Raw genomic sequence first — 20,276 nt, 5'->3', positions numbered from 1 at the left:
CCCTCCACAGCGGCTGAGCACAGACACGCGCGCACACACACACACGCTCCTCAAAAGAGCAAAAACTCAAGCTATAAATAATTTCCTTGTTTATTCTCTGTACAAAACTTAACCTACGAAAATAAAAGTTTGCAAAAGACAAAAGTAGCAGGTGCGCCTCTGGAGCAGGAGGCTGGCTCTCACAGATCTACACCCGGGAGGGGCCGAGGCGCCTTGGAAAAGGGGAGGGGGAGGTGTCAGTCCCTTGAGGGCTGGGAAAGCCAAGCTGCCCCCGACCCCGACCCGCAACCCGGGCAGCGCGCCGCCCCCACCTCCCGCCAGCGCACCAAGGCGCCCGCAATCTCCAGAGCGGCCACGAGAGGTCAGCAGCACCCTGGCCCCTCGCTCGGCCGGCCTGGGGAGCCGCTGGACGGAGGGTCGCCCACTCTCCCAGGGACGGCGCGCCCCTAGCTGGAGGTGACGGTGGTGCCGCCGCCCAGGCGCAGGAGCATCTGCTGGCAGTCGTGCAGCAGCCGGCGGTCGCCGAGCTTCTCGAGCGTGCGCGCCGCCTCGGCCAGCATGCCCACGCGCTGGCCGGGCGCCGACAGGAAGCCAGGAGGCAGGTAGCAGGAGGCCAGCAGCAGCGCCTCGGCGTGCTCCCGCCGCGTGGGCCGCGGCTCCAGTTCCGTGGCCGCGGCCGCCAGCGCTGCATCTGCGCGAGACAAGGCCCCCCCCTCGGCTCACACGGGGCTCACCGGAGCCCACTCCGAGCGCCTGTGGTGCCCAGGCAAGCACCTTCAGCCAGAGCTGGAAAATTGGTGCCCCCCTCTCACCTCCTTTGCCACCAGGGCCTGCTCGTCGCCTCAGGCTGCGGTCCAGGAGTTGATGCGTCCGCGCAGGGCTGGCCCCGGCCATCAGCCGAGCTGTGGCCTCATGGAGGAACACCTGATACGGGGCAGGTGGGTGGGTTGGAGAGCAGCCCGCCCCTCCGGCCGCGCGGGCTCCCGCACCGAGGCGCCCTGGACACTCACCCTGCGCATGGCGGGCCGACAGCTCTGCGCCAGGCGCCTCAGGCCGCTCAGGTCTCGCTGGAAGCCACGCAGCTCCAAGGCCGAGGCCTGGGCCCCTGGGGCTGGGGCGGGCGGCTGCTGCTGCCGCCACAGGCTCGTGCGCACCGCCAGCAGCAGGTCACACAGCATCAACTGCACGGCCTGGGTGGGCGGCAGGCAGGGTGAGGTCATGGTGGGGGTACTGGCCACGGGAGGGACGGGACAGGAGGCCCCGGTGTCAGGGGCCGGCTCCGGGCTGCACTGCCGAGGCACTGCACCTGCTGCGCACACGTGCAATGCACCAGCAATGCAGCGCGGGGCCGCCCGCCTCTGAGGGCCCCCTCCCCGCCACCTGCCCGGGCACCAGTGTGTGTGCGTGAAGGGGGTGCCACCCACCCACCCCTGGACTCTGGGCCGGAGGACTGGCTAACCCCAAGACCTCTCCTGAGGGGACACCTAGGGAGGGGAAGCCCTGCTGACCCCACCCCAGCCCCACCCCTCACCTTGTCCATGGAACTGCCAGCAGGCGTGCTGGCCAGGCTATCCCGCAGGTACCCACTGGCCTTTTCACAGATGGCCAGGCTGGCAGGCCCAGATTCTGCCTTGGCCCTGCCTAGTAGGGCCCGGGCAGCCTTGAAGGAGTGCAGAGCCGCTCTGGGCAGGGGTCTCCTGGGGGGTGGGGACAGGGGCACAGGAGTGCGGGTTAGGGCCAGCGGCCCCAGCTCCCCACCAGCACCTCTTGTCTTCCGGCTTTCTGGGAAATAAATCACGATGACCCACCCCGCCCCATCCACCCCTGTCTGCCCACAACACACAAAGGCAGGCTGGTGCAAGGGACCCAGAGCTGGGGCAGGGGTGGGCAGGGCCGGCACCCACTCAGACTCCTGCAGGGCCCGCGGCAGGTGCTCCACCAGGGGGTATAGCCGCTCGGCCGCCTCCTCATCCCGCCTCAGCCAGTGGATCACCACGGTGGTCAGGGAGGCCCACCACTTGGCCACTGGGTCTGTGCCTGCAGACAGAGAGCACAGAGGCAGGGTGTCCTGAACCTTGCTTCATACCACCATGGAGGCCAGGGAGGGTGGGGCCAGGTGGACGGGGATGTGGGGCCAGGTGGACAGGGAGGACGTGGCCAGGTGGGCAGGGAAGTGGGGCCAAGGCGGACAGGGAGGGCGGGGCTAGGTGGACAGGGATGTGGGGCCAGGTGGCCAGGGAGGCTGGGGCCAAGGCGGGCAGCCTAAGATGGAGTGGGGCAGGGTCTGGGAGGACAGACAGGGTGGACCCAGGTAGGCCTGGCCCAGGGCACTCACCAGCAGTGGTGGCCATGCTGGAGCTGATGGAGAAGCTGCAGGCAGGCGCCCCAGCTGCGTCAGAACAGCTGTTGAGCAACTGCAGGTAACCCAAGGCGTCCGCAAACTCCCTGGACGAAGTGGGCAGGCATTATCAGGTGCACGGCCTCTGGGCCTGCCCGCCTAGCTGGGGCAGTGCCGCCAGGCTAGGGAGCAGGGAGGAGAGAGAGGGACCCAGAGAGGACCCCCGCGGCTCCAGCTGCAGGGGTGTGGAGGTGGGAGGGGCGGGAGCACTCACTTGTCCCCCTCAGCTGAGCCAGGGCTGGGGCTGGGCTGGGCCACACAGGTCAGGGCTCGTTCCAGCAGATGTTCACGGAACAGCTGGGTCACCCGGGCCAGGGGGTCCACTGCAGGCAGGGGAGAGGGTTGAGAACACGGCTCACCTTACCCCACCTAACCCCACCAACTCCTGTCCATGTTGTCCCCAAACTTAATAAGGCTTCTCCTGGGACCCCTGGGAGGGGCACGACGGGCACGCCCTGCTGTCTCCGGGGGCATCTATTCATGGGCAGTTACTGGCTGCAACATTCCCCTTCCTCCCCCAAGCTCACCTCCCAACTCCTTCAAAGATTTGTGTTTGGACTCTGCAGAATGCCAGAGGGGACAGGGGCCCAGCCAGGGGCGGGCAGGGACACGGCAAACACGCACCTGGGTTCCCGGCCACGCTGTACAGGCTGTCCCGTGGGACGCTGCGCACGGCCCAGTCCCCATCCACGAAGAAGCGGTGGCCCACGGGGTGGCAGAGCCACTGCAGGGAGGCAGGCACAGAGCCACTCTGGGCCAGGCAGGCCTGGCGGGCACTGCTCAGAAAGAAGCGCTGTGGGGGAGGACAGGTGGCTGTCACTGGGTCAGACCCCTAGGCCTGGGGGGAGGGGGAGCAGTGAACCCCAGCCCTGCCTCAGAAGTTCCTCTCTGCCTAGCTGCCCACTCACCGTCAGGAAGTGCAAGGCCCGCGGGAGGCTGGTTTTGACCCGGAGGGCAGCTGCCACATAGATCTCGGCCAGCGTGGCTGCAGACACAGCATCGCCCGCACACTCCGCCAGGTTCAGGGCACTCAGCGCCAGGTTGGTGGCAGTGAGGGGCCCACCCGGGTACTTGCCTGGAGACAGAATACAGGGAGTATTTAGGGCAGGGCCAGGGAGGGGCGTGCCATGGGGAGCCCGAGCCTCCCCGACCAGACGCACCCATGGCATGCAGCTGATGAAGCTTGTGGTAGGCGAGGGCCGCATCACGGGCGCTGGTGCGTGCGTCTGCCCGCAGCTCCCAGTCCCGGTGCAAACCCCCAGCCCGGCCCGCCAGCCAGCGGCCCACCCAGAGGCGCTGCAGTAGGTGGCGGATGAGGTTCCACAGCAAGCTGTAGGTCAAGTCCAGATGAGAGGTGGGCAGGGGTCGGCCCAGGGCCCGTAAGGCCAGCCACAGCTGCTGGGCCGCCTGAGCGAAGTCCCCCTGCAGGACAGTAAGTGTTTTCCAGGTGAGAACTTGGGGGGGGAATGTGGGGAGAGAGTAGGGGGCAACACCTCCCAGCCCCAGGGCCATGCTCCCCGCCCCTTCCTGCAGGGGCTGAGCCCGCACCCGAGCCAGGTCCAGGTCGGCCTGCTTGCGATGGCGCCAGAAGTGCACAGCAGGGCCCGAGTGGGGCCGTGTGACCGGCTCTCCGTACACAAACACAAGTGCCAAGGAGCACAGCACCAGGAGCCCGTTGACCAGCCAGACCAGAGGAGGCAGCAGCCACTGGGGCCAACTGGGGCCATCTAGGGAGACAGGACACGCTTGTCAGGGGAGCCAGAGCCCAGCCCACCTGACACCCTAGATGAGGAGAGGGGGCTGCCCCACTTTACCTCGGCTCTCTGTACCCAGCACGCTGCGCCCGGGGTTATGGTAGATGGTGGTGACATCTTGGGGTCCAAGGGGTCCCCGGCTTCCGAGGAGTAAGGCCAGGGGGTTGCAAGACAGACAGAGGAACACAAGAGCGCACAGCGCGAGGCGCGAGCGGTCCAGCATGCCGCGGCTGCGGGGCGAGGGTGGCTGCTCCGGCTTTACCTGCCAGATGGGGCGGCACAGCCAGGGTGACCCCAAGTGGCCTGGGCCCCGGCAGGTTCTGGGCTTCTCTGTTTATGCAGTGGCAGACAAAACCCACCTGGCTGTCCTCAAAGGCCGGACTGTCAGGCTCGGAATCACTACCACTACCCCGACCACTGCCCAGCGACAGTGGGCTGCCCTGGGAGGGTGAGCCAGCGTCGGAGGGCGGTGGGGTCAGGGCGTCCGCTGCCTCGGGCTTGACGCCTTCCATGGGCACCTCGGTGCCACTGCCGCCTGAACCGCAGGGTGACACTAGATCCTTTAGGGATTCTGGAGGTGGCAGAGGAACACAGCAGGGAGGGGTGAGGGATGGGGAGAAGCTGGATGCGCCCCCTCCTCCACCAAAGGGCACAAGGGGAACAGCTAAGGGCCAGGGCTGGGGGCGGGAACAGAGACACGGTGGGTAGGGCTGGCAGCAGGCCCAGAGCCAATGGTGGGGTGGGTAGAGTCGGTGGGAGTGACTGAGAACAGACTGGGTGGGGCCAGAGGAGGGGCCAGCGGTCAGGGGAGGACCCACCAGGTGGCCAAGAGGAGTGACCGGTGGCCAGGGCAGGAGTGTTTGGGTGTCCAGGTGAGGAGTGACCAGGTGACCAAGGGAGGAGTGACCAGGTGTCCAGGGGAAGAGTGACCAGGCAGCCAGGGGAGGAGTGACCAGGCAGCCAGGGGAGGAGTGACGGGTGTCCAGGGGAGGAGTGATCAGGCAGCCAGGGGAGGAGTGTTCGGTCAGCCAGGCACTCACTGCTCTTGTGGGCCGCCGATCGCAGGCTCAGATTCTCCTGCTTGAGTTTCTGGTTGCTGTGTTGTAAGAAGCGGATGTAGTCGATGGCCTTGCGCAAGACGGCAGATTTATTCAGCTGCAGAGAGGCCGGGGCAAGCGCAGCGTGGTTGGCCGGCAAGGCCTGGCCAGTGGCGCCAGCAGAGGGAAGGTCTGGGGCCGGGCACCCCAGGGGTGCTGCTGCCAACACCCACTTCCAGTCTTTGGTCTCTTACCCTGAGACCTTCCTTCCCCTGGGCCTGCCCTGAACACCTGCTGAACGTCCCCACAGGCCCAGGTGGGCTGAAGTCTCCAAGTCCCGGTCTGACACTGCCGCCCACCACCCACCACTCCTCACCCCAGCTCACTGTGTTCTTGCCCAGGGTGGCCCAGCCTGTACCTCTGCCCTCACCTTGGCCTCCTTGCCCACCACCAGGTCCTTGAGTTCCACAATCTTGTCATTGATGGAGGAGCGGTAGCGTTTCTCGATGGCATTGTGGGCCGTGCGTTTCTCACCGCGGCTCTGGGCCGAGCCCGGGGCCTTGCTGCCGGCTGCCAGCCGGTTGATGGGCAGCTTGTCAGTGTCCACCACGAGTGGCACCGTGGCCAGGATGGCACCGCCGCTCACCAGCGTCTGCAGGTGGTGGGGGGCAGCCACGTATTACCCAGAGCCAGACAGGCACGTGCGCATGTGCAGGCCTCCCTTCTCCGCACCCACCTGCAGGGGACCGGTCTGCACGGCCGTTGTGCTGGGGGCCAGGGCATTGATCCCCGCCGCCTTCACCGGGGCCCCTACGTCTGTCTTCACGGTGGTCAGCAGCAGCGAGTCCGCCTTGATGAAGTGGGGCTGCAGCAGCACCTGGGGCGGGGCAGGGGTGTGAGCCCAGGGGCTGTCTAGGCCCCATGGGCTGGGCCACCTCCCACTGCCCCTCACCGGCACTGGTTGGATCTGGGAGGTCACAGTGGTTGTGGCAGGGGTGGCCGCGGTGGCTGTCAGCAGTTGCTGGGCAGGGGCTGTGCTCTGGACCGTGGTGTGTAAGGAGACAGGAGGGGCACCAGGTGGGGATGCCAGGGCCAGGCCAGGCAGCGGCTGCTGGGTGCTCCCAGGTGGGGTCCCTGCAGGGATCAAGCAGGGGCCTGTGGAACTGTGGGCCTGGGGAGTGGCCATCTCCCCGCCTCAATCCCCCTTCAGGTTTCCGGTACCCCGTGGCTTGGTATGAGCCAACGTCCCTGTGGCTCCTTGTGTGGATGGCTGGGGCTGGGCAGTGACGAGCCCACAGCTGTGTGGGCAGCAAGCACTCCAAGCTACATCTGATTTCCCAAGCCTGCAAATCCTCCACTGAGACCACAGCTTTGCGCCCCTGCCCTGCAACCCAGCACACACACACCCCTCCCCTTACCTGTAGGAAAGCCCCCAGAAGGGCTGGTATAGCCCAACCCCGGAGCAGAGCCAAACGGCTGTACTGCTGGGGTGAGGAAGTTCTGCTGGATGAGGGTCCCAGGCAGAGGCTGCGGAGCCGGGGGCTGCAGGATGGTCAAGGGCACCGGCTCTTCCTTAATGCCTGGCCCAGGGGAGAAGGAGGGCACGGAAGGGTAGGACTTCAAAGGGGTGGGCGCGGGTTGGACAGGGGACACTGGGGAGGGGGCCGCCTTCGGTGCCCCCAGCAAAGCTTCAAGCGGAGAGGTTAGTGTCGCAGGGGGTGGGGACAGACTGCCCGGGGAGCTGGCCACGGGGCTGCCAGGGTCTGCGCCCTCTGGGCCACCCCCGGCGTAGGGGGCGTCGAACAGGCCTGGGAAGTCACTGTCTTGATTGTTGATGAGCTGCAGCATATCTAGGGGAGAGAAGTGGGAGAGGTGAGCCACGGGGCGCCCCAGGTCAGCCAACCCACGGCCGCACCAGAAAGGACTACTCATGCTCCCTGGCTCGCCTGGTGTAGTCGCACCCTCACGCCCACCCTACACCCTCCCGCCCGACACAGGAGCTCCCCGCCCAGCCCCCCACCATCACTGCAGCTGGCGCCTCAGTTTCTCAATCCATGGCCCACGCACAACAAGCCCTGCCCTAGGGGAAAAGATGGGGGCCAGGCAACAGAGTGACAGGTAGGAAGGCGAAGGGGAGAGGGCCCCCGCTTGCCCACAGGCCATTCCCCTGTCTCCCTTCAAGATGCCCAGCAGAGGCCTGTGGGCACAGAGTTGGAGAGGGGAGAGGTCAGACAGGACCTCCAAGAGAACGAGTTCCCAGCTCCCCCTGTTTACAGGCGAGGGGGTGGGGTCCTCCACTGCTGGATCATCCAAAAGAGAGGGCAGATCCCCAGGAAGGCAGTGGGCTGGGGCTACAGACCGGGCAGAGGGGCCTTTTAAGCAGAGCGTTGGGGACCACGCTGGACCCAATCACGAAACCACAAGTTGACTCTCCCCGGGGGCCCACCAAGTACCATGGGGTGCTCCAAACTGCCCACACCCCTACCTCCCTGCTGGCCCCACTGAGCTGCCAGTGCCCAGCCCTCCCTCAGTGGCCACGGGGTCCCCAGGCAGCCGCTGCAGCCCTGCGCCGTCCACATAAGCGTCCCGGCACCCAGGCCCATCTGAACGCAAGTGCCGCCCATCTCGGCTCCTGGATCCGTGCTCAGCTCCAGCCTGGCCACAGACCAGAGCCAGCCTGGCCCAGCCCTGGGCCCTCTAACCCACTCAAGGCAGCCACCCACTGGGTCAGGGTGTTCCGTAGGGCTCAGGAGCACAGGCCTGCCCCCTCCTCCTGCCAAGGCTCCCAGCCTGGCACACTCCGGATCTGTGGCGCAGCCTGAGCCTGTCTCCCCATCTGTACACCAAGAAGGATGAAGCCCTTTTGTGGACAAGGCTGCCTAAGGGTCAGCGCGGCATTGCTAGCTGGCAGGTGCCCAGGGAAGACAGTGAAGACAGGAGGGGTATGTGCGTGTGCAGGCTCAGCACCCTCCATCCCCGGTCGTAGGACCCCAAAGAGAAACACCTAGTGGACCTTGTCCAGGTTCACACAGACCATAGTGCACTTTGGATCGCAGCCCTCACTCCAGTCCGTGTGAGCCCCTTGGACAGATGAAAAAATTGAGGCAGTTTGGACAAGCCAGGCTTCCCACAGTCAGCCAGGACCCCCTCCACAGCAGGCAAAACTCCTGGCCGCCCCCCCAGCCCAGCTCCCTCCTGCAAGTCTCCTTAGGTCTCTGGGTGCTGCTGAGCGCCTTCCCTTGGGTTGGAGGAGCCTCGGCCCGCGTCGTGCCAGCAAGCAGGGCAAAAGCACCTGCCGGGAAGGGGCTCCCACCCGCGCCCCGGCCCCCGTCCGTGACACGCTGCAAGTGACGGCCACGGGCGTGGGAGTAAAGGGCTCCTGTAGAAAATACCTTCGAACGTGCACTCCATGGCGCGCGGTCGGCCGGGGCGACCCGGCCCCTCGCGCGGCGCCCGCTCACCTGCCCAGCGCGCTGCCCGGCCTTAAGGCGCGCCCCGCCCCCCCAGGCCCCGCCCGCACCCCACCCCGGTGCCCGCGGGCCGGGCATGGGGTGAGTCCGCGCGGCCAATCGGCAGCCGCGGCCCGCCCCCCGGCCTCTCGGCCCGCACCCCGCGGCGCTCAATGGGGGTCGGGGTTACTCGCGGACGTCCGCCTTTAACCAGCTCGGCGCCAGCGCCTGCCGGGGTTACTGGCGGTCACGGCAGGGAGGACCCGCGTTCCCGCCAGCAGCAGGACTTCCGCGGCTGCGGCAGGGCCCTCCCACCAGCACCTCCAGCAGCACCAGCACCTCCACCACCTACCACGGGAACCATCTTCCTGGATCCAGAGTCACTTCTGGGGTCCCCCACCCCAGTCCTCACTAGGCCAGGGTCAGTGAGGTGTGCCACCGGCCCCAGCAGGTGCCAAGTGAGGCCGCTTGCACTCCGGTCGCTAGACTGCAAGTGGTGGGTGGGTGGATGGCTCTGGGGGTCTTGTGAAGGGGTGGCTGGGCACTGGTCTGGTCCCTTCCATAAACATAACGGTCATTCTCACACACTCAGAGCGCCCAGCTCAGCCACACCCACCCTGACTCAGCGTCCTGCCTAAAACCACAGGGTAGCTCTGGTGTTGGAGCGGGGTCCCTTGTAGCCCTCCTCCTGCCCACGGTTTGCACGGCCCCTTTGGGAGCCCTGAGTGCCAAGACTCGGCCAAGTGACCCACCCCCACCGCGCGTGCACACACATACTGTGCCTCCCCCAGAAGCCCACAGCGTGGCCCAGGAGGGGAGCCTTGCACCCTGCAGGGCCCAGCCCGTGGGCACTAAGCTCCCTCAGTACCCTGGGTCAGCACGGAGGGCTGGCCTGCAGGCAGTATCTACCATCTGCAGTCTGAGATGGTGCCCAAGCCCCGGCCTCATCCTGTCACTTTCTGCTTTAATTTAATTAAAACAATTCTTCCCTCTCTGTCCCCAGTGCACTAAGACCGAGGGGGAACGGCTGCTCGCTAGCACCGGCTGCCCAGTGACTCTCAGACATGGCTTTGGCGAGGCTGTGACTGGGACGACTCAGCACCGGCTCAGCACCGCTCTCCCGGCACTACCCACTGATTTCCACCGACGCCAGCGGCCAAGGTGAGCGTGAGACCCTGAGCGCCAGCCAGGGCCCCCCAGCCTCCCCAACCCCTGGTTCAGGCAGCCACAATGTGGGTGCATGTTGGGGGATTACATGCAGGGCAGGTGGTCACTTCCTTCCCGCACCTGTAGACTCCAGCTTGCTGGGCTGGGCAGAGGCAGGCAGTGAGGTGCCTGTGGCCTGAAGCCCTGCAGTCAAGGCTCCAGACCGTCTGACATGACAAGGTTTATTATTATTTTTTAAGATTTATTTTATTTTCATTGCAAAGTCAAATATACAGAGAGAAGGAGAGACAGAGAGGAAGATCCTCCATCCGATGAGTCACTCCCCAAGTGACCACAACGGCCGGCGCTGTGCCGATCCGAAGCCAGGAGCCAGGAACCTCCTCCAGGTCTCCCACGCAAGTGCAGCGTTCCAAGGCCTCAGGCCGTCCTCAACTGCCCTCCCAGGCCACAAGCAGAGAGTTGGATGGGAAGCAGGGCCGCCAGGACTAGAAGCGGCGCCCACATGGGATCCTGGTGCGTTCAAGGCAAGGACTTCAGCCGCTAGGCCACTGCGCTGGGCCCTATTTTTTGTTTGTTTTTTTTTTAAAGGAAGGATGAAAGTTAGAACTAGAGGTGGGGGACAGCAGGTCCTGGTGCGCTTGCCCACAGCGCCCAGAGTGTGGACCAGGCACAGGGAGGCTGGGCAGCCTGGGGCATCACCATGGGCCGGTACTTGGTACTCTAGAAGCCTCCCATCCCTTCCAGACGTGGCAAGGAAGGCCTTTGCACGCTCCCTCCCCAGCTCTGGTCCCCGGAGGAAACAGGAGAGCCTGCCTCTCCCAGGTGCCAGCTCCAAGCCCTGCCCCTCAGCAGTGGGGTGCTTTCAGTGACATTGACCTGTTTATTCGGCAGAGGCCAGGACAGACACCTTAGGAGGGCCAGCCCAGCTCTGACCATCCAGGATGCTGGCCATGCACACGTGTGGCCTTGAACCCCAAGCAGATCCAAGGTAGGGAGCTCCCCTTGCTCCAGGCCACACGCCTGGTTCCCTGGCAGGCTCTCCCACCAGAGACACAGTGGTGTGCAGAGGAGGCCCACGCATGTCCCAGACACCCCTGCTTCCCACTGATGCAGACCCTGGTAGGCAGTGGGAAGAGGGGAAGGCTGCCACTCCCATGGAAGACACAGGTTGAGTTTCAGCCTCCCCACTCTGGCCCGGCCCAGTCTCAACCATTGCAGGAATCTGAGGAGTTGGGAGCTCTGGCTGATTGGCTCACTGCCAAATCAGTCAGGAAATGTGGGCAGAGGTGGTGATGGACCCCATGATAGAACCACGGCTGAGAAAAGGAGGGGCTGTTGCCGGTGACAGAATCCAGGCAGGCCTCTCGGAGGAAGCGACATCCAAGTGGACGCTGGTCACCACAGAAGGGGGGAAGGACATTTTGGACAGAAGTAACAGCAAAGGAAAAAAGGCTCTAAGGTGTGTGGCAGCGTGCGAGTGACAATGGGACAGAGAGGAGGCAGAGGGAGGGGGCGGCAGAAGAGCTGGCATTACAACCCTGGGTGCTGGGGCACGGGGCCTCCCGGGGAATGGCTGGGAGGAGGCTTTCTGATCACTCTTGGCATTGCCAACCACAAAACTTGACCAAAAGGCCAAGGGGACAGACAAGCCCCAGATGAGGTCACGGGGCAGTGGCTCTGGGTCCACTGGTGCGGAGCATGATGGGCCCTGCGGGTGGGGGCTGCACCCTGCCTGCCCACCCGCCTCCTCCCAGCCCATCTTGGCTCATGCAGGTTGGCAGGTGCCCCGAGGCCCTTGCTGGTCATGCGTGCGGCAGCGGTACACGCTGCCCTTTGTGTGGGGAAGTGCGTGGCTGCCCTGGGGCAGCGAATGTGCGCTGGCGCTTCCTGGAACTGGAGGGCCTGTGGGCCAGTGTCCCTAGGAGGATGGGCGGTGCCCACGGCCAGGGAGAGGGCAGGAGCCTCTGCCTTCAGCACTCATCATGCCATCCCGGGGCCGTTGCCTGCGCACCTGCCACATTCCTCTTCTTTCCTGCTTCTGGGACCCCGCCACTGCCTCTACATTACCCACTCTACATCTCAGGCCCCCTCGCAGGTCCGCCCCCAGTCCTGGATCTCGGGCCTGCCAGGGGGCCCTGTGGTCCGGCCTGACACAACTCGTACCCAGTCCCCGCACTCCTTCCCATATATTGGAACTGTTTCTCCCCTTGTTGTTTTCAAGTCCAGGCAAGGCAGTGGGCTGTTGGAGAGCCCCCAGCGGCCCAGCCCCAAGGCCCACTTCTGCCGCAACACCGGGCCTTACCACTTAGTAAGGACTTTTGGCCACTCTGCTCTGGTGGCCAGGGACTCAGACACACCTGCTACAAGGTCTCCCTCCGTCCACTCTGCTTCCCCACCTTGTGTAGGGTATGAGATGCCAACTCCATGCACTGTGCCACTGACCCCGGTTCCTGGGTCAAGGGATATGCCACAGGGCCATCGATGGGTGGAAGACAAGGCCAGAAATGCTTCCTGTGGTAAGAGCAGCAACGCCAAGCAAGGCTACTCAGGTCAGCAGGCAAAGTCCACACCCCAGGCCACGCTGCCCGGCAGTAACCCCCTGCCTGGACCTGACAGGTCACTCGGGAGGCTGGTGCCTGGCTAAGTGACTGTTACTGTCAGGCAGGAGGTCACTCCTCGTCCATCTCTGCGCTATCCCCTCACAAGCTCCGAGATAGTCAATCTGACAGCGAGAGCATGCTGGGCAGGGGCGGCCCCTACAGTTCCGAGAGGGGACAGTATGCTTTTCCCAAGAGGTGCCACCGGGGGAGGGTGAAGTTGGCCAGGCCGAATTCCTGAAGGCACTCAAAGGCTGGGAATATGCCAGAGAAGGAATAGCCCCTGGAGCTTCCCAAGGATGGGGCAGGTGCAGCTGTAGGCACAGGCCTGAGGGAGGGGCAAGTGTCACAAGAGGGGTGCGGGTCAGCAGGGCAGGGCTGGGACCTCGTGGGAACAAGGGGAGAGCGGGGGCCTGCACAGCGGACACCCTCAGGTGCCCCTCTGGACTCTGGGTGGAGGTGGGCCCAGTGCTGTGGGGGACACACACCAGGAGGAGCTGGCTGAGCCCGGAAAAAGGAAGGTGACACCGAAGAAGACCTCCGGGAGGCAACATCCAGGACAGAGACAATACTGTGGCCCTGGGGAGAGGGAGAGTGGGCAGCAGCACCAGTCTCCACTCACCTGCTCTGCTTGTGCAAGAGCTGATAAATTAATCTGCCGTGGCCGGGAGGGAGCCTGCCACAACTCAGTGCTAATCCCTGCCACGCGCCTCCCCACAGTGGCAGGTTGAGCCGGGACTCCTGCAAGGGCCCAGGGCTCACACGGGACTCCCAACCCAGAGCAGGCCAGAGGCTGTGCGCCCCCACAACTCCATCCACAGACCCAGGCTTGGGCCCAGGGCCAGGCTCCCCAGTGCCTGGTGGGGGCGGGCGGCTTCTGAATGACCTCTGACCCTGCCATCCCCTCCATAGGTGCCCAGCTGCTTTGGGCACACGTTTGCAGCACAGTGGATTAGGCTACACTAGCCTCCCAGAAGAGTGCAGGTTCGAGTCCTGCCTGCTCCCAGCGAGCGCCTGGAAAAGCAGGAAGGTTGGCCAGAGGGCTTGGAGGGAGATTCAGGCTCCTGGCTTTGGCCTGGCCCAGTCCCAGATTGTTGCAACCATTTGGGAAGTGAAACAGTACATGGAATTAATCACTTGCCCCTTTTGTAACTCCACTTTTCAAGAAAACAAACATAAATCTTTAAAGAAAAAAAAAAGGGTAAGTTTTGGAGCACAGGCCCTGTCAGAGCCTAGCACCTGGGTAGGGATCCTGGCTTGGGGTGGCATGGCTCTACAGATTCTAAGTCCACCCACTTGGGAGCCAGTGAGAGCATCCGAGTGCCCAGCTGGCATTGAATATTCAGGTTTTTGTACTTTGTTTTCTTTTTTCTTTTTTTTTTTTTTTTTACAATCTTTACATAGTTAATTAGGACACAAAGGTTCAAGGGCTACAGGAAAGTGGGTAAGACTATTATTTCCACATTTTTTTCCTGTTTCTGGGGTAAATGGGGAGATAAAGGGAGAAGCCCCACCAGCCTCCCACCATCCCATTGTGTTTTGTTTTCATTGCTCCTTATCTTCATCTCATTTGAGGCACAGATTTCAAATCTCCCTCCACTGGACCATTCCTCAAAGCCCCTCACAGCCAGCGGGGAGTGGGGTGGGGGCCCAGGCTGCAGCCAGGAGGCCGGAACTCCTTCCTGGGCATCGCACATTCCAGGAACACACAACTCCGACGGCCATGGGAGGGAGGGATGGGCAGGGAGGTCAGCTGCCGCTGGCCGCTGGCAGGCAGCAGGGTGGGCTCCGAGGTGCTGGGAGCTAAGGCAACTTGGAAAACGTGCAGCTTGCCTGGGGCGTGGGACAGGCAGGGGCGGAGACGTTTTCCCTACAGCTGAGGATGGTCAAAAGACTCAGGAAACGAACCGGAAACAGTCCCAGGCTGGACCTGTCCAAAGGCAGGAGCCAGGCGCTGCTTCCGGCTCTCCCTCGTGGGTGCAGGCGCCCAAGCACTCGGGCCGTCCTCCACTGCCTTCCCAGGCCATCAGCAGGGAACTGGATGGGAAGTGGAGCAGCGGGGACCAGAATCAGCACCCACAAGGGAGGCTGGCGCTGCAGGCAGTGGTTCAAGCAGCTCTGCCCAGGAGCGCCTCTCCATCACACAGGAGCACCCACCCCTGCGGGCGGCACCCTCCACGTGGCTGCCCGCGCCCGGCAGGGTGCCCACCCAGGAGTGGGCGACCTGCACGTCAGCCGTGCCGGCTCCCTCGCCCTCCTTCCCGCACCCACCACGTCCCACCCAGGGGCGTCCGCAGAGGAGGGGAGGCGCGCACGCGGGCCGTGCGCACGCGCAGGGCCTGGGTGCGCCGCGGCTGAACTCTGCGGCCGAAGGGAAATGACCGCGAGTAACCCCGTGACGTCGCGGCCGGGCTGGGCGGGGCCCCGGGTCCAGGCGACGGCCAGCAGCGCGCGGGGCCCGGTGCGGGCGGCCGGCCGGGGGACCCCGGGACGCCGGCTGCGCGCCCCGCACCCGCGGCCGCCCCTCACGCACCTTCGATGTCGGTCAGCAGCGCCGCGTCCAGCTCGCACGGCTCGGCCAGCGCCTGCTCCAGCGCCGCCTCGCTGAAGGCCGTCTCGTCCATGGCGCGGCCGCTCGCTGCGCACGCCTCTCTCCGGGGAAGCGCCGCCGCGCGCCCGAGTCCCGCCCCGGCGGCCACGCTGGGCGGCCCGGCCACCCGGCGAAAAGTTCCTCGGAAACTGGGTTTCCCCGGACAGCGACTCGGCCGGGCGGGCGAGACGGGGGCGGGGTCTGGCGGGAGGCCCCGCCCCCTGGGATGGCGGCCCCGCCCCCACCTCGCCCCTGAGGGAGCTGGGGACCCCGCCACACGCAGCGCCCCAGGGTCTGGCCGGTTCCGCCTTAGTGCACCGAGACCTCCGGCGGCGGCTCGTCCTGGTTCCGGGTGGGCCAGGTCCTCTAACCCGGAGCGCTGCACACCTCGCTGTTCCTACAAGGGCCTCTGGGCAGGTGCACGCTCTAGGTCCAAGTTCACAGCTGGTGCAGACCAGCCAGCCGCCCACCGCGGCTTCCAGCCTCCACTTCCTTCGTCTGGTCTCCTCCCAGACTGAGCCCAGGGGTGTGGGCTGCGGAGGGGCGGCCAGGACCCAGTAAGGCCCAGAGGACACTGCCGCTGCCCGAGGCTGCAAGTGGGCGTGGGGGTACTGCCGTGGTCGGAGTTGGACCGCAATAACGCACAGAGGCGCCCCATGGGGTGAGGGACTGGAGACCCCGGACTCAGAGGACTCAGGCCGGTTCCTGAGCCTGGCCTGCTGGAACTGCCCACAGAGCCCTGGCTGGACACACCAGAGAGGGAACGGAGGCCGGTGGGAGGTGGGGCCGGGGCGCCAAGAGAAGCTAGCCACCGAAAGTTCCTCTGCTGGCGGGCGTGGCTCAGGAGGGTTACACGGGGCCGACCCCCTGGAGAGGGACTTGGGGGGGTCTCTAAGCCACGGCTCCACATGCGGGGATGGGGTGGGTGGATGTGTCCTTTCCCAGCCCTTCCCCAGGAGGTCTGGAGTGTCTGGTGACTTGCTGAAAACTCGAAGGTGGGGCTGTGTGTGTGTGCCAGGGGACGCTTGAAGTTGTCCCCTGCCCGCAGGGACAGTCACCCTGCAGAGGGTTAGGGTCCTAACAGGTCCGCCCCTGTGTCCCACCCACACTCCAGTACCCAGAAGTGGGGGGGCGGGTCTGCAGGGGAGCCTGCTGGCCTTGGTGGGTTCCCCCACTCCCCGATGAGCTGGTACAATTCCCAAGTCCCTCAGTCCCCTCTTGGCCCCAGGGAACTGTGGGCACACAGTTCCAGCACACTGGAGGGCCCTGGGTGGCCAGTCGCACGCTACTGTCTTCTGTTGCGTCACCCAGAGTTTCCGGGTGTGCCGACTGTCCCCATTAATTCCTCGCAACAGCCTTGGGGGCCCGGGCTGTCACCATCCCATTTTGCAGATGAGGAAAGTTGAGGCTGCGTTGGAGAGGCGACTTGCGCAGGGACTTTTTGGCCTTTGTATATATGTATGTTTTTTGGGGTGGAGCAGTGGAAGAACCCGCTCGGCACCCCGCTGTCCCTGTGTGCTCCGCCGGGGCTGGACACCCGGGGTGGCGGGGGTGGGGTAGGAGAGCTGGGGCGCACGGCCAGACCAGCCCCGCCTCGCGGGCTCGGCGCAGCCAATGGGCGCCCCTCCCGGAGTGGGGTGACGCGACGTCAGCGCGCGGCTCCCGGGAGCCGGGCCAGGGTCACATGCGCGGCGCCTGTTCCCCGGGCGGGGCGTGCGGGGCTGGGCGGGACCCGTTGGGCTGCTCTCGGGCGCGCACCTGGCTGGGAGTACGGCCAGGTGCGCGTCCCTGGCACGGCCGCGAGCCAGGAAGTGGGTGCTGCCCGCCGCGGGGCTGGGGTTCGCCTGCGCCCCTGCTCCCCGCCAGCTTGGTGTGGGTGGAGGGGCAGGACTGGTGCACTCCCGGAGTCCCCAGTCACCCAGCCTTACCCGCCCCACTTGGCCGTCCTGGCTGCAGACACGAAGCTGGGAACCGCCTTGGGGTGTGACCCAGTGGCCTGGCTGAGCCTGGAACCAGGGGGAGAAAGTGGGGATGGGGAGAGGAGGAGGGGAGTTGTGGAGACCACCCAGTCTAGTCTGACCCCCTCCTTGAGTCGTGGGAGCAGTCAGAACCCTTCCGTGAAGTTTTTCATGCCTGGTTCTGCTCACTGTCCCCACCCCCGCCCCGTTCCCAGCAGGTGGATTGGCTGAGAAACCCTACGTCTTCCTCAGATGTTCAGGGAGTGCCTGGCCCACTCGGGGAGCAGGACACACACACACACACCCCTCACCCCACCCCCTGCTCCCAGGTTCGGGGGAGCCTGGCCCACACTGGGAGCAGGACACACACACACACCTCACCCCACCCCCTGCTCCCAGGTTCGGGGGAGCCTGGCCCACGCGGGGAGCAGGACACACACACACCTCACCCTACCCCCTGCTCCCAGGTTCAGGGGAGCCTGGCCCACGCGGGAAGCAGGACACACACACACCTCACCCCACCCCCTGCTCCCAGGTTCGGGGGAGCCTGGCCCACGCGGGGAGCAGGACACACACACACCTCACCCCACCCCCTGCTCCCAGGTTCGGGGGAGCCTGATCCACTGGCAGCAAGCTGGCCCTGTGCCTCCTTCCAGGCTGCTGTGGTGGGGACCCATAACCTACCCCAGCCTGTCTTCCTTCTCCATTTGCTCACAGCCTGTGGCTTTTTTCAGGGTGGGAGTTTTTTTTTTCCCACTTGCAAACTGTTAGGAAAAAGGAGGGCTCCTGGCCCTGTGTCCAACTGCGGCCATTGGCATGGTCCTCCTGTGCCTGGCTGGCAGCAGTGTGCTAATACTGGGAGCCATCCATGCAGGTGGACACCTCCCCACACTGCCACCCTGTCTCTGTATCCCTGCCCACCCCCTGCGGGCCCAGGCTGGCACCCAGCAGGCTGTTGGGAAGTTGCTGAAAGCACACACAGGGGGACTAGATGTTGCTGCAGAGCCTGTGGTCGGCCCGCCTCAAGGACTGCTGGTCAACCCTGGGACCATGCTGTGCTGCCACACACCCAGACCCTGGCTATGGGACACTGAGGTCTGGGTGCCAGCTCTGCTACTGCCCATGGTGGCCTGAGGCAAGCAGGCACTCCTGCTTGTCCTCTGTGAGAGGCAGGCAGAGCCCTAGGTCAGCCTGTTGTAACCTGGTGGCTTAAGCTGTCACCTGCAGCACCAGCATCCCACAGGGCATCAATTCAAATCCCGGCTGCTCCCCTTCCAGTCCAGCTCCCTGCTTGTGGCCTGGGACAGCAGTGGAGGATGCCCAAAGCCCTTGGGACTTTGCACCCGAGTGGGAGGCCTGGAAGAAGCTCCTGGCTTCAGATCAGCCCAGCTCTGGACACTTTGGTCGTGTAGGGAGTGAACCAGTGGATGTCTCTACTCTCTATAATGCTGCCTTTTAACGAAAAGTAAATAAATCATTAAAAAAAAAAAGAATAATAAAAAAGCAGGGTTGGCTGGTGAATAAGCAGTCAGCCCCAGATGTTGGGGCATAGCTGTGGCATCTGCATCCCACATCTGGGTCCTAGCATCCAGTCCCACCTTCCCTTGCTGTCCTGGCTCCTGCTAAGGCACAGCCTGGCAGGTAGCAGATGCCAAGTTCCCGGCACGCCTAGAGGAGACCCCAGTGGAGCTCCTGGCTGCACTTGGGGACCAGACCCAGCAGATGGGAAAAATCTGACACACATGTATGCCCACAATTCCCTGTCAGAGTGCCCGCACTGGGCCTTCTGCTCCAACCCTTACCAGTGCAGATCCTGGGAGGGCAGGGGAGGGCCCCCACAGAGGAGACCCGGATTGAGGCCACAGCTCCCTGCTCCGGCCTGGCTGTGTGGGCGGGTGAGGGAAGCGCTTCCAGTCTCCACTCAAACAGATGCATATATGTATTTGGGAGGGCAGATGGGAAGATGGGAGAAGAGTCTCCTTTAGGGCAGAATGACGGACGTTGACAATTGATTGTTGGTGATGGCTATGCAGCCCTGTGAATGGTAAGAACCTGCCGAGCTGTTCCCACCCCGTTTGATGATGGATTGTATTTCAGTCAGTCGTCACATGAAAGGTGGGGAGAGGTGTTAAGTTCAGTGCCAAGCACAGGCTCTGGCATCAGCCCAGGCAGGTGACAGTGGCCTCGGGGAGAGGTGCCTCTGGCTGCTTGCTCAAGGCCTTGAGCGCTGCAGGCAGCGGGGTATAGTGGGGTGCTGAAGAAGGGGGTGTCAGAGTTGGGGCTGGGCATTCCCAGGTAGGAATGGCCAGCTTACAGGCGCTGTGGGTGACGCCTGCCTGAAGGCTGCCCAGGCTGGGGGCGGAGGATGGGGTGACATTGCTGGCTGCTCCCTCCCTAGAACCGTACCCCACCCCAGCACCGCAGACTGGAAAGAGCTTGCACTGGAAGGCTTCGCTCAGTTCTTTATTGTGGAGTATCTTACATGCAAGGACTCAAACAAGAGAGAGATGTGGTCTGTGATGCAGCCAGTGGGGAAGGAGGGAGGGTACCCTTCAGGGCCACCTTGGCCGGCCCACAGCAACAAGTGACAGGGACGACACACCACACTGCGGCACGAGTGAACGTCACCGAGCTCGACAGGCGCCTCTGGTCCAGAGGCCCACCCTCCACCCCAAACAGGGTGCAAGCTTCAGGAAGCCAGGATCCGCCCCACTTCTCCCTCTCCAGGACAGGACATGGAGTCTGGGGGCCCCCAGGGACTAACAGCTGCAGGGAAGGGCCAGAGATGGGGAGTAGACAAGAGCAGCTGCCAGCCTGCAGGGGTGTGTGTGGGGGGAACAGCAAGTGAGTTCCCAGCAGCACACCCCACCAAGGACCCGGGCAGTGCAGGGGGCTCTCCCATGATGCTCTTCCCAAGTGGCCCGGCCTTAACACATGGTGTGGGAGAGGAGAGGAGGAGCAGGAGGCAGGGGTGCCCTGGCTCCAGGACCACAGGCTGGGCTGGGTCAGGAGAGGCAGTGAGCAACGCACAATCACACACACACACACACACACACACACACCCCAAAGGCAACAGAAAAGACAGCACGGACAGATGGCCAGCTGCCATTCCGGGCCAGGCCCCTGGGGAGCACTTCTGGCTCTGCGGGCCACACTCCTGCAGGTGCTGAGTGGGCAGAGAGCTGGGCTGGAACGGTCGCAGCCACACACGGGGGCAAGTCGCAGCTGCCCACAGGCCATGGAGGGAGACATCTGAACATCCCAGCAAACAGGGAACACAGAAAAGGTTAAAAGCATCCCCCAAGAAAATATTTTGACAAAATAAA

The 20,276-nt window shown here is 64.3% G+C and overlaps 1 protein-coding gene across 1 annotated transcript; it reads right to left on the bottom strand.

Annotated features, from left to right (window-relative positions):
* Positions 1-386: 386 nt before the first annotated feature.
* On the bottom strand, positions 387-15,185 carry SREBF1 (sterol regulatory element binding transcription factor 1). Its single transcript, XM_058675921.1, has 19 exons — positions 14,936-15,185; positions 6,608-7,039; positions 6,142-6,323; positions 5,926-6,066; positions 5,620-5,841; positions 5,193-5,307; positions 4,512-4,723; positions 4,213-4,414; positions 3,947-4,125; positions 3,559-3,820; positions 3,307-3,473; positions 3,023-3,191; positions 2,613-2,721; positions 2,336-2,445; positions 1,905-2,037; positions 1,532-1,697; positions 1,011-1,190; positions 813-924; positions 387-691 (listed from the first exon to the last, which is right to left on the bottom strand). Exons 1-19 carry the CDS (start codon positions 15,024-15,026, stop codon positions 447-449), a joined length of 3,429 nt encoding a protein of 1,142 aa, XP_058531904.1. The 5' UTR covers positions 15,027-15,185; the 3' UTR covers positions 387-446.
* Between the last annotated feature and the right edge of the window lie 5,091 nt (positions 15,186-20,276).

This window comes from Ochotona princeps, chromosome 17, assembly GCF_030435755.1.
Source record: "Ochotona princeps isolate mOchPri1 chromosome 17, mOchPri1.hap1, whole genome shotgun sequence".
Taxonomy (NCBI): domain Eukaryota; kingdom Metazoa; phylum Chordata; class Mammalia; order Lagomorpha; family Ochotonidae; genus Ochotona; species Ochotona princeps.
The sequence above is the reverse complement of the archived record's forward strand: the minus strand, read 5'-3'. Positions and strand labels throughout refer to the sequence as shown.

Excerpts from the sequence above, each read along its gene's own strand:
- SREBF1 (XM_058675921.1), bottom strand. The coding sequence starts at position 15,026 with ATGGACGAGACGGCCTTCAGCGAGGCGGCGCTGGAGCAGGCGCTGGCC. Across the intron at positions 1,698-1,904 it reads CGGGCCCTGCAGGAGTCTGA|GAGACCCCTGCCCAGAGCGG; the intron begins GTGGGTGCCGGC and ends CCCACCCCCCAG. Across the intron at positions 925-1,010 it reads GTCGGCCCGCCATGCGCAGG|GTGTTCCTCCATGAGGCCAC; the intron begins GTGAGTGTCCAG and ends GCCCCGTATCAG.